We start from the raw sequence: 13,757 nt of genomic DNA, 5'->3' as shown, positions 1-13,757 counted from the left end.
GTGTGGAGTGGAAGGGAGGGAAGGAAGTCACTGTTTAGGTTGTGTTGTTGTCTGTTTAGAGGTTTGGAATTTACCTCTATTTCTGAAGTATTGACCTCTATAGGATCCTCTAAACCCACCTCGTTGATACTGGGTTTGTTGTGATTGTTTTGTTCTGGAGGTGGAAGCCTCTGAGGATTGTGGCTTAAAACCACCTAGAAACTGTGGCCTGCGAAAGGAACCTCTATATGGGGTGGTGTACAAAGCGCCCATTGCTTTCGCAGTATCCGTGTCGTTCCTCAGCTTTTCAATAGTGGTGTCCACTTCTGGGCCAAAGAGGTGCTTTTTATCAAAAGGCATATTCAGTACTGCCTGTTGAATTTCTGGTTTAAAACAACCAGAGGACAGCAGCCATGCATGTCTTCTGATTGTGATGACTGTGTTTATACTCCTTGCAGCTGTATCAGCAACATCAAGGATGGATCTTATCTGATTATTGCTAATCGCTTGCCCCTCTTCTACTACTTGTTGTGCCCTTTTCTGGTGCACTTTTGGGAGATGCTGTATGATATTCTACATTTCATCCCAATGGGCCCTATTATACCTGGCTAAGAGTGCCTGAGAATGTGCAATTCTCCACTGATTTGCTGCTTGTGTGCCAACTCTTTTCCCTGCTGCGCCAACATTTTCTACTCTCCTTATCAGGAGGTGGTGCATCTCCTGAAGACTGGCTATTTGCCCTCTTTTTTGCTGCACTGACTACCCATGAGTCAGGAGGGACCTGGTGAGAGATGTAATCTGGGACCGAAGGTGCAGGCTTATACTTTTTTATCAATTCTAAGTGTTATAATCCTAGCTTTTACAGGCTTGCTAAAAAATTGGTCTGCGTGTTTAACCATGCCTGGTAACATTGGGAGACACAGGTACCTTGAATGTGTAGAAGACAATGTATTAAATAAGAAATCTTCTTCTAATGGCTCCGAATGCATGGTTACCCCATGATAAGCTGCTGCCCTGGATATTACTTGGGTGTATGCAGTGGTATATTCTGGAGGAGAAGGTTTTGATGGGTAAATATCTGGGTCATTATCTGGGATGGGATCAGGGTCATAGAGACCCCATGGGTCTGCCGTACCACCTTGTGAATATAAGAATGTGTTGGAGAAGGCAGTGGTGGTGGGCTGTTGTGAGGTGAGAAAGATAATTGTGGAGATTTAGGAGGAGAAGTATGGAGAGGTATTGGCTTCTCCTTTTGTTTTTGCACCTTTGCTGGTGGCTGTACAGAGTCCAATTCCTCTTGGAAAGCCAGCTTTCTTTTTGTCTTTAAAGGAGGTGCAGTGATAATTCTTCCTGTCTCCTTATGGATATGTATTCTGGATTGTCTCTCATTCATAACCTGTAAAATCGTTTCCATTTCAGGCTCTTCCTCAGATGTCTCAGTTTTTTTTATAGTCCTTGTTCCTCTGTATATAAGGATTTTTTCGACTCTGAAGTGTGTAGTTTTTTCGGTCCCGAAAAGGTAGTCGAAGGTCTCGGCTCCGAAGCCGATTGCCGAATTTTCAACTCCGAAGAATGGGCTCTGTTACTGGAGTCCGAAACGGTGCCTTTAACAGATTTACTTGACTCCGAAGTAGACGGAGGAGTGGCCTTTTTCAGCGCCGACCCCGAAAGACGGTTGCAAACAGTCTTTTTTCGGGCTGAACCATGGCCTTCCGGCAGTGGTGTACCCAAGGCCTTTAAATGTTTTTTGTACAGGGGTGTAGGGGCAGATGTACTCACATGCTTGCCAGCTGTGATTGGTCTGTCCTCTTCCGACTTTTGTTCGGAGTCTGTGTCTCGGATGGAGACTGCTGTCTGCACCTGCTCTTCTTTCATTACTTCGAGATGTTCACTGCTTTTTGATGCCATTTCGAGTCTTCGGGCTCTGCGATCTCGGAGGGTCTTCTTTGATCGAAATGATCAGCAGGCCTCACAATCTTTCTCCTGATGGCCTGGAGAAAGGCACAAATTACAAACCGAGTGCTGGTCTGTATAGGGGTACTTCGTGTGGCACCGAGGGCAGAATCGGAATGGAGTCCGATCCATCAGGCTTCCCACGAAGGCCCGAACAGGCACGAGTCTGGTGCACACGCCCCGAAGGGCAGAAAAAAGAAGGTTCTGACGGTACGAGTGGTTCGATGCTATATGGGAAACGCGATCAAAACAATACCGACGAATACGTCGATTTTCTGTGGTTTTCCGAATTGAAATCTTGGAGTGAAAGGAAACACGTCCGAACCCGACCGCGGAAAGAAAACAATGTAACAATGGAGTCGATGCCCATGCGCAATGGAACCAAGAGGAGGAGTCACTCGATCCCGTGACTCCGAAAAGACTTCTTCGAAGAAAAACAACTTGTAACACTCCGAGCCCAACACTAGATGTCGGAAGAGCTATGCATAGCATGTGAATCTGCAGCACTACATGCCACGAACAGATGGGTAAGTGACATTTTCCATATATTCCTTGAAAAAAAAAAAATATATATATGCATATATATATCACATTTTGCACCACACAACGAAAAGGAGAAACTCAACATATAATGTTTAACAGCCAGATGCCACAAGATTAATTACAATGGATTTGTGCATGAGACGTGTGGCATTATCTAGGAGACCTGGGGATAGTGAGTGGTCCAGTTCTTTGAGAGCGCACCCTCCTGGGGGTCCCCACACAGAGGTTTGTGGCACAAAGGGTAACGCTGCTGGAGTCAATGGAGAAAAAAAAAAAAAGGGAAGAGACAACAAAAGAACAGACAAATTAAAGGAGTCAAAGACATTTTGCATTGACAGACAGTTTGAATAAGAGGAGAGAGATTAATAGAATCCACAAGAATAGATTGCAGGAAAGTAGAGAAAGGGAAACCAAGGCCAGAATTCAAACTACAGAAAAAAAACAAAGTCTGATAAGAGACTGCATGATAGCTGGTCGTTATTACACCTGATTGCTACTTTTGCTGTATGCAGAGGGGAATATTGTGCAAATGCTGTCATTGCAACAGTTTGTGCTCACAGTATAATCCTGACTGTTAGGTTTTATCCATACTTTTTCGTAATAATTTAAGAAATCACTGTGCCTGATTTGTGACTTTGTGTCCAATTTAGAATGAGACACAGAGAATACAAAATAAAGGAATAGAGCAAAACACATGAAACAGAAATCAATAGAATAGAAGAATGAAAGGAGAGAGAGCAGCAAAATGTAACATAAAACAAGTGAGGAAAAAACTTGAAGGAAAAGATTACAGACAAAATGGCTCGGTATTACGAATGTTACAATGTCAAGGAGATACCACATGGTCTTAATTTACATATTAAAGAATTTCATATGTCATTTACCGGGCATTAGCTCCAATTTTTGTGAGATACTTCAGTGGGTTAAAAAGTAAACTGCAGAGATCTGTGTGTAGTCTATGGTCACAAGATCTAACCCCAGGCATAAAGAGTGGGTCAAGAGAAGTACTGCAGAGAGCTGTGAGTATCATGCAGGCCATTTATTCCCTTGAGAATGTCAGTGGGTTAATCCCCTACAGCAGTGAACTGTGTTTAACCTCTATTTCACACATTCCAATCCTAGTCCAATTGCTCCAGCCAACAACATAGGTTCTATATCGAAAGAATCCTAGAGTTAGAAGATGCTGATATATTTAAATATTTACTCCTAAAATTCAGCAATGCCATGCCCAACACCTCCTCAGAATTAAAAAACCATAGGCCCTGCCCCTATGCCTGACCTTACTTAGGAGCTGGGAAGGGGGAATTTATGAGATTTCTTACAGGTTATTGGACCTGGCTGCCCTCTGAAGTAAAAATGTCTAACTGCAGAAGTCCTTATTGGGAAGGGGAAAGAGTTCCCTTATAATTTTGCTGTTGTATTCTTATTAAAACTCAATGGGGTTATATAGAATATAAAAGTACACCTGAGTAGAATTGTTATTTTAACCAAATTACTCCTTCCTTATAGTGTTTATGAGAGACTCTGCCACTTCTTCAGCAACTTCTCTGATTCAGTCATGGCCTCATTGAGATGCGTTAAACATATTATCCACCACCTTTGTTCCTAACTATCTCAGTTCGCTTCTCACTGCTCTTTTCTTTAGTTCCAAATCATAATTTCCATCTTGGAATCATTCGTCCGAAAACTGCCCAAAAGTATGTATTAATTACGCTATATAAGGAACGAGTTTTGTAAGTCTGTTGTGTCTACAGTGAGGTCATCCGTATATTTAAAGCATTTTTTTCAAACCTGTTACAAATAAAAGGTTACATTTTTCTCCCTCGTCTGAATTGTCGGGCTAGTGGTTCAACATAGAGGTAACATAGTAAAATGACATACTTTGAGAAGGTTGATGTTCCATGCAATAGAAGGATGGAGTGTGAACCGTTAGTGGATCCAACTTCTCGAGCTGGGGCACATTCCGTGCAATTGATTGTTTATCTCTAGATGGTTCTCATTAATCAAAGTGAAAGCAGAAAGCCTACTGGTGCAATCTGCTTTCACGTTGATTTTTGATAAGTCAACATGCTGTGCATCTCAGTAAAGAAAAGAAATACAAAATTGGTACCCGAGGAAAGCTTTTCCCTCTCATCCTGACTTTGGTTCTTAAAAAGAAAATTCTTTTAGTAGTTATACAAAAAGAATATTCTTTACTAATGTGGTGGACGAGCCGTTCGCATCCACTGCAGTTCAAAGGTAGTGCTGTGAACATAAATGTTTTGTTCACCGCATTGAAGTGGTTAATTGACCGGCATGCTATTTTGAGAGGGTTTATGTGACTAATGGAAGGACAGAGTCACACCAATTCCTGTATCCAGCGTCTTGAGCTGGGGCGCACAAGCTAACTCTTGATTGCATGTTTGTAGCTGTTTCTCATTGCCACATTGTAACTGTAATGACATTTTATTCAGCATTTGGAAAGTGATCATAAGTCCCTTGTTCTGACCAATAAGAAACACTATCTTTTTATCAATTTGCTCAGTGAACAGCCCTTGTTAAGTGATCATAAATTTACTTCTAGTAGTAAGAGAATGAAAAGATGGAAGAATCTTGCTTTATCCATTTTGCTCCCAACACTGTCCAGTTGCTGCCTTTGTTGTAGTCTTTCTGTGACACTTACTCTGTAGAAGTTGCTTTACTTTAATTCAACACCCAAATTGTTGACTTTTAAGGTACCTTTCAATGAAACTAAACTCCATAAATATTTTTGGAAATACCAAACACTCAATATTCATCCATCTTCCTACAGTTTGATGGAGTGCACCATTATAGTTTTGTTAATTTTGGATGAAGTTCACCTACCTCTAAAAAGTTTTATAAAAAATGCACACAACACCAGCCATAGAAAAAAATCCTTTAGACTTCAGTTATCCAAAAACAAAATTATCTAAATTGAGGCTCCCTATGTTTTGCTCCTAACAAATGCTACCTTAACTTGGGAAATCACTAGCCTCATGCATATGAGCAAAACTTGGATCAGTTATTAAAGTTTTTACTGTGCCCCCAAAAACGACTGTCTAATTAGAGCGATTGACTCACCAAGAAACTGTCTGCCAAGAAGATTTTAAATGATCTTAGTGGCTGAATAACTGGAAATGCTATTCTTTAATTCTTGCGGGCTGGATCCAGCAAAGAATTAGCACAGTTGAACAAGTATTCCAACTGAATTTGCCTATTGCCAAAAATGTTCAGCTGAGATGAATCTCCCTTTACAAAGCATTTGTTGACCAAGTCAGTTTTTAATAGAGTCCTATGTATAAAGTTCTGGTGAACTTTGATATTCCCCCTTATTTACTTTTACCTATTAGACTCATCCATGATGGCATCTTCACAAGAGAGAGATTGGAAAAGAGATGTAAAACCACTGAGTTCTTTCCAGTTCTCAATGGGGTAAATCAAGGATCCTACTTATATATCAGTAGATTAATGACTTACCCTTCCTATGTAGATGACGCTTGTTTCAGCGTAGCTAAGACTCCTGTTAGAATTCTGCTTTTTGCAGATTACACCACCCTGTCTAACCTGATTAAGAAGCATGCTGCTTTTTTGTACGTTTCATGATCTTGTCATTGAAAATAAAATATATTGTGGATCACCCCAATAAATTGTTTACCTGCTGTGCAGCCATCAGCTGGAGAAAGTGCCCCGCTTTACTGTTCAGGGATTTGGTTTGTTGATGGTTGTAAATGCGAAGACCAAGTACAGACAAGCACCTTAACCGTGACTCAGCGCCCCAGCGTTTAAAACAATTATTTGTGTGTGTTATTTGTGTAATGCAAACCTAGCTGAAAGGCAACAGCTATGATGGAAGCGTTGTCTCGTCTTCTCTTGGGGTCGGTCAATCCAAAACTGCCCCAGCTGCATTAGGTGGGTTCAAAAAATGGAGAAATACTAACCTTGAGACCCTGACGGGTGAGTAACGCGCTTTATAATTTACGTGATTGATTGATTGATTGATTGACCTTTCACAGTTGCGCGCAACAAAAAACATTCTCTTCAATTGTCTAAGCCAGTTTCCTTCATGTAGTCCATTAGCCGCGCTTTAGCGGAATTAGGATGTGATGATATTGTCACCCTGCCCTTTTTTGGCCACTAAAATACTGGTTGACTGTTTGGCCCTCCCTGACCTTTGACATTTGTAAGCAGAGATCACTAAGTAGAACCTGGTGAAACAAATCACAATTGCTTTAAATTTGTGTGTGAATTTCTGCCAGCCTTAGCCAGGAAAACATATGGTCAAATACATTATTGATTACAAAGTTTACAACCTTAGTTATACAGGGTAAAAATAATTTGTTTGGTTGTCCTTTACAACTGGATTTAATAAATAAAAACTGCACTCCTGGCACTGAACTGTACATTCTATTTAAACTAAGTTTGGGGTTTGCCTAAAGCTGCTAATATTTTGTTTCTTAAATTTTGGTTAGGAGTTTTACAGAACTTTTTTTAAACATATTTTTATTTAACATTTAATAGCAGGATACAGTCAGTCAACCATTTAAAGTCACAGGTCTTTATCTATCCTCAATCTACGAGGTATGCGTCCTGCACATCATGTCTTCATATGGTTCAAACTTAGTAGCTCCAAAAGACAACTCTTAATAGTTTGTGGAACCTCCCATCCCATTGCCACCCTGAGGACCCCCAAGACTGCACCCCAGAAGTCCCCCACCACAGGGCAGTGCCACACCATATGCAAGAAGTCTGCCTCCTATGGCCGACATTTAGGACATGTTTTCTTCCTAGAGGGGTATACGCGGTGAAGGCGGTGTGGTGAGCGGTTTGTCATGTGTATGATATTGTACTGTATCTGCTTGAACCGTGACATATGACTGTCCTCTTAACCACCTCATGTATTCTGGTCCACTCTCGTGGGGTGATAGGTTCTTCACTATGTCGTTGATCTCCTCAATCCGTAATGGCGGTAGTTGTCTGACTTTTACAGAACTTTACTATTAGATAAAGCTGCAACGATACAATCTCCCCAGAAAACGGAAATTCACTTTTTGCTATTGTTATAATGTTTTGTCGCTTCTAGACATTTGTGGTTACCCTTTTTTATGACAAATGTGACTCAGAACTGTTACTCCTGCTCTACCAACTTGTAATTCAACTACAGCATGCTCTTCATTGAAGTAATCAGGTGTTTGCATCTCATAGCTCCTTCGTGAATATTATAAATTAGGCGTGCTATCTACTAGCTTGTGCCTCTATACTCTAACTTAATTTTAAAATGTATAACTGCTATGTATGTTTTTATAAATTTTAGAGATTTGTTTTGCAAATGTATCACTAAAAATGGCCTCTGTGTTTTATCTTTGTTTTTTAACAATTGTTGAAACACCTGCTCTTTATATTGGATAGAATGTATTGTGTCTAATCAACATTTGTAACATACATATTATGAGTCGATTAAAGAATTATTGATGGATGAAGTGCCACGTGGCAGAGGGGAGTTTCTAGCAAATCAGTTAAAAAACAGTAATTCCAAAAACATATCATCTAAACTATAATCTGGGTGCCACACAAAGGCTTGAACACACAATTTGTTGGTTTTCGGTTGACATGGATACCAGGGGTCCGGTATTCAGAATATTCACAGGACACAGTTCAAGGGGACCTCATCTGGTATCAGGTCAAAACAAGGAGCCGTGAATGTACTGGGATTCGTGCCCACAACAACTTCCCCTAGGTGTCCCACGCATTAAGTACTCGAAATCTATAAGTGTAGGGTAGGGTCAGAATCAACCGAAGATTTCCAGTGAATATCTTAGAATTGTAAGGGCTAGAGAAACCTTTCAAATGGCAATTAAATCAGAGTGACTAGATGCTACCAAGATCAAAAACCTCTGTCCCTCTGCAACTAATCCCTTAAAGGCGTCTGCTGGAGTTATGGTCAATCTGGCTGGTCCCAAATGCTGTAGGTTTACCACTCTCATAGTCTTGGAATTTACATCTTCTGTGGATCCTCAACCTCTAGTCACTCACTTGCTTCTTGGGCTAGAAGATTCTGGTGGCTCCTAGAAAGCTCAGCTCCTTTAAGTGCCCTGCATGTTGGAGTCAGCTAGCTAGGCCTTCTGCTGGGGCCTGATTTATTTCTCAGCGGTAGGGATACTCCCTCACGGTTGTGGTTCCTTCCAATGCTGTATAAAGGACCACCAGCTTGGCAGTCACTTATACATGTGGTGGGTGAAGTAGTCTCGAAAGTCCTCCACCAGGCCAACAGAGATTACTCTGGCAGCCAACATCAAAATCGGGACCCTGATCTTTTTGATCAGTGTGTCACTTCCTCTCAAGGGGCAGTACTGATCGCTCGTATCCATGTCAGGAAAGGAATCTTCTGGTCTTTAGACTTTATCCCAGCCCTTAACAGCAGCGGAGCCATGTCCCTTACAAAACAACTGTCCATGCTGGTGCAGACTGGTACGTTATATTATGTCATATTGATTTGTAAAGCACATTAATGACCCTAGAGGGTATCCAGGCACTTGGGAAAGTGTGTAGGTCTGTGGCCCCTGAGGTGCTCATACGAAGAGTCAGGTCTTCCGCTTCTTGCAGAACTCAAAAAGTGAGGAGGAGTCTCTGATGTGGTGAGGGAGGTCATTCCATGTCATGGGTGCAATGTAGGAGAATGAGCGACCTACAGTTTTGCTTTTACGGATGCAGGGAATGTGTGCAAGTGAGAGTGAGGCAGAGGCAGGTGTCTAGTGGGTTGGTGAAAGTTTATTTGGCTTTTCAGGCTTTCTTGTCCTGTGTTGTGTAGGGCTTTGTATGTGTGCGTGAGAAGTTTGAATTGGCTGCGCTTGTGAATGGGGAGCCAGTGAAGCTTCTTGTGGTGCGATGTGATGTGGGTGCAGTGTGGGAGGTCGAGTACGAGTCTTTCAGCAGTGTTCTGGATGGTCTTTGTAGGAGTTGTTTAGAGATTCCAGCATAGAGAGTGTTGTTGTAGTCCAGTCTGCTGCTGATGAGTGCTTGTGTGACGGTCCATCTGGTGTTCTAAAGCATCCATTTGAACATCCTTAATAGCATGCACAGGTTGTTGAAGCAGGAGGTGCACACTGCATTGACTTGAGCCGCCGTCATGTTGAGCTTGTCATCAAGGATTATCCCTAGATTTCTTGCGTGGTCTGTCTGTGTGGGTGTTGGTCCTAGCTACGGTGACCACAAGGTGATGTCCCATGGGGAAGTCTTGTTGCCAAAGACCAGTACTTCCATCTTGTCGGAGTTGAGCTGCAGGCAGTTGGCTCACATCTAGTCTGCTACCATAGTCATGCAGTTGGTGAAGTTGGTCCTGATGGTGGTTGTCTTGTCTGTGAGGGAGAGGATGAGTTGGATGTCATCAGCATAGGAAATGACAGTGATGTCTTGTGATCGAATGATGTCACTGATGTTAGAAAAGGCCTCTTTTTGACACGATTATCCCCCACTTTTTGCCTGATGTTTATGTGTCCTAGAAATTATAGTGCCCAGGGCCCCTGCTAACCAGGTTCCCTGGGCCAGAACTCTTTCCCTAAAACTGCTGTGATGCATTGGCACAATTGGATACACCATTAGCTACCACTTTAAATCCCTAGTAAAAGGGCATGGGGTACTATGGGTAGCCCCCTGAGGGCCGCAGCACTGATTGTGCCACCCTCCAGGGTCATGCATCCAACTGCACCCAGCACTGCCATTGCAGGCTGAGTGCCCTAGTGCAAACCTAAAACACAAACTCAACATGGCATACCACCTGTGTGCCCTGTCCACCATACACTGCATTTACCATGGGTAAGACACCCCTCTGCTAGGTCTTACAGCCCTAAGGCAGGGTGCCCCATATTATATGTCAGGGCCTAGGTGCATGAGCAACATGCCCCCACTGTTTCCTTGCCAAACCTGGGACATATTGAGTGAACAGAGCAGCCCTTTTAATACATGTGCTGGACACTGGTCAACACGAGTTTCCCAGCTACATGATGGCCATTCTAAACCCTGGGTTGTTTGGTATCAAACAACTCAGAATGATAAATACAAACTTGTACTGGTATTGGATTTATCCCTAAATGTACCGAGGGGGGTCACATTAGAGGTGCCCCCTGCCAAAGCTAACTACCATGGCATTGTTGCAGTTTGTTTCTGTCCAGCCTGCCACCTCCAGACACCCAATCTACGAACCTTGGGGGAGATCCCTGTCTCTCTGGTTTGCAGAGCAGTGCTCTTCCTGGGTGGAGGTGCTAACACCACGTCCCTCAGGAATGTGCACTGACCTGGCGGTGAGCTTCAATGGGCTTACCCCCTTTGAAACTCAACCCCCAGGCCTGCTGTTAGCAGCAGATGGTCAGCCCCTTCGCAATCCCACATTTGTGGAGTGAACAAAGGTGGGAAACCACACAAAGGGTAGGAGGAGTGGCTCCACCTGCCATGCACCACCCTTCAAGTGTTCCATGCGAGGTGGACACTCCATTTCATTTTCCTCCATCTTAGGTGGAAGGAAAATAGCCAATCAGGGATAGGAAAGTGACCCTTCCCACAGGAAGTGGTCACTCTAGTGGGTGTAGCCACCCACTAGACACACCCATTGGACACTACCAGATTTCCCCTAAAATGTCCATTTCATTCAGTATTTAGTGGGCATCCCTAAACCAGATAATCAGCTTAGAAAGACACAGCCGAGTAGTGTCATGTATATGTTGAAAAGGGTGGGACTGAGGAACAATCCTTTTGGGACTCCAAATATAAATCTCTTGGTCTCTGATGTGATGGGTGACAGCCTGACCCTTTGCGTACTCCTTCAGAGGTCCATATGAGTGCCCAAGAAGGCCCAATAGCAGGAAGTGAGGGCTAGCAAATCGCAAATTTCAGACACCGCCATCAGACTTTTTTAGGAAAGGCAGCACAGCCAGTACTGTTTGCAAGGAATCCCTCTGTTCATTACAGACAGGCCTAGCCAAGGTCTTCAGAGTTGCTAGGTGATATCTAACACCGCCGATGAAGGTGGTTCATGTGGCGTGCATAGCAAATCAGTTAAAGAACAGTAGCTCTAAAATCAGATGTAGAATATCTACCCAGAAACGAAATGAAACTGCGTATTGGTTGGCAAAACACACAGCGGCGAGGGCAGCAACATGAATACTTTCCCAATTTTGTTCAGACACTGCCCACCTTGGACATCACTCACCTGGCAAACGTTTTCTGATCCCATTTGCTCAAGTGAATCTACTATGGAACAAGTGATCCGCATGCCATCGGGTAACAAGTGGACTAAGGACTCCAGTTACCAGGAACTTCACAGGGGAAAATCTGGAAGTACTTCCCTTTTCCAGGAATGTTATGAAAAGGTCTCTGAGATCAAAACTCAGCTGCCTACTCTCAGTCTGCTCCACCCTGGCAGGAAGAAGCAGTACTCATTCTCTGCCATGGATGGCAACACACAGCAAGTGTGCCACTGTCTTTCACAGTCCTACTTATGCTCTGCTGCCTTACAAAAAAAGACTTTAGCACCTCCAGAGTAGGCAAAGATTGTTGTGTTCACTGCAGTGAAAAATGAGAAACTGATCTGAAAAAGTTGAATATGGGCAGAGTCCACTGTTAGGATTTAAGGCCAAAAATTTTTATTGCACGCAATACATTAGGCACCACTCTTTTCACCATACCCCCAACTCTCCCAATAACTCCTCCTCATCCACCCTGCTCACCCCTTCCTGACCCCCACAAGCCCCATCGCCTCTGTCTGCTTTCCCTACCTAGGCATTCCATAGCCCTCTTGCTGTTGCTGCCAGATTGCAGGCCTGTGCTATCGGTCTTTTCATTTATCATCAATTCCAATATGTGTTGTAATAATGCAGTTGTGTGACTCTTATTTTATGAAACATTTCCCTTACATGATGTTTATTTTTCTTTCTATTCTTCAGCATGCAAATCAGAGACAGGATGTTTGATTGAGAAAGAGTCCAATACGTGCTCATTAAAAAGAGTCTACAAGAGTGAGAGAAGCTTCACCTTTACTGAGTGTGAGAAGAGTTTTAACAGGAAGGAGCTTCTTCTGGCGCATCAAAGAATCCACCCGGAACTAAAACTGAAGCCTTACCTCTGCACCGAGTGTGGAAAGAGCTTTACTGAAATGTCAAGTCTTCTTTGGCACCAAAGGTTTCATACAGGAGGGAAGCCTTTTCACTGCACAGTGTGTTCGAAGAGCTTTACTAGAAAGCACAGTCTTCTAAGGCATGAAATTATCCACACAGGAGAGAAACCTTATCATTGCAATGAGTGCCAGAAGAGCTTTAATTTAAAGCAAAACCTTCTATCGCACCAAAGAACACATACTGGAGAGAAGCCCTATCAGTGTTCAGAGTGTGAGAAAAGCTTTGCTTACAGGGACGCTCTTTTAAACCATCAAAAAACACACACGGGAGAAAGACCATATCAGTGTCCGGACTGTGTGAAAACCTTTACTCAAATGGCACATTTGCTAGTACATCAAAAAACACACAGTGTGTGTTTACAAATAACTCATCAGTGCACAGAGTGTGAGAAAAGCTTTGCTTATAAGCGAAATCTGCAAAGGCACCGAAGAACACACACAGGAGAGAGACCCTACCAGTGCAGTGAATGTGAGAAAAGCTTTATTCTCAGGCAAAGTCTTCTAAGCCATCAACGACTACACGCAAGAGACAAGCCCTATCAGTGCACAAAGTGTGACAAGTGTTTTACTCAAAAGCAAACTCTCCTACAGCATGAAAGAACGCACACATGAAAAATGCCTTATCCTTGCATTGAATCTGTGGAAAGCTGTACTCGAAGGTGAAAAAGTCTAACACACCAAAGAACACACCTAAAGAGAGGTCCTACCAGTGCTCTGAGTGTGGGAAAAGGTTCCTGTACAGGGTAGGTTTTCTAAACCATTTAAAAACACACCCAAGACAAAGGCCTGTGCATGGACGGTGTGAAAGCTTTACTCAATTGTCTGATTTTCTAGTACACCAAAAACAGACAGGAATGATCAAAAACAGACAGGAATTATCAGTGCGCAAAGTGTGAGAAAAGCTTTGATTATAAGTGAAATCTTCAAAGGCACCGAAGAATACACACAGGAGAGAGGCCTGAGCACTGCAATAAGTGTGAAAAAAGCTTTACTCTCACGCTACGTCTTCTAAACATCAACCAATGCACACAGCAAAGAAGCCCTATCAGTGTGCAAAGTGTGAGAAATGTGTGTGCAAAGTGGGACAAATGCTTTACTCAAAAGCAAACATTATTAGACC

At 42.9% G+C, this 13,757-nt stretch overlaps 1 protein-coding gene across 1 annotated transcript; it reads left to right on the top strand.

Moving 5' to 3' along the window:
• The first annotated feature begins 2,048 nt into the window (after positions 1-2,048).
• On the top strand, positions 2,049-13,249 carry LOC138249618 (zinc finger protein 883-like). Its single transcript, XM_069203566.1, has 2 exons — positions 2,049-2,142; positions 12,408-13,249. Exons 1-2 carry the CDS (start codon positions 2,049-2,051, stop codon positions 13,247-13,249), a joined length of 936 nt encoding a protein of 311 aa, XP_069059667.1.
• Positions 13,250-13,757: the final 508 nt, after the last annotated feature.

Source organism: Pleurodeles waltl, chromosome 8, assembly GCF_031143425.1.
Source record: "Pleurodeles waltl isolate 20211129_DDA chromosome 8, aPleWal1.hap1.20221129, whole genome shotgun sequence".
Classification (NCBI taxonomy): Eukaryota; Metazoa; Chordata; class Amphibia; order Caudata; family Salamandridae; genus Pleurodeles; species Pleurodeles waltl.
The sequence above is the reverse complement of the archived record's forward strand: the minus strand, read 5'-3'. Positions and strand labels throughout refer to the sequence as shown.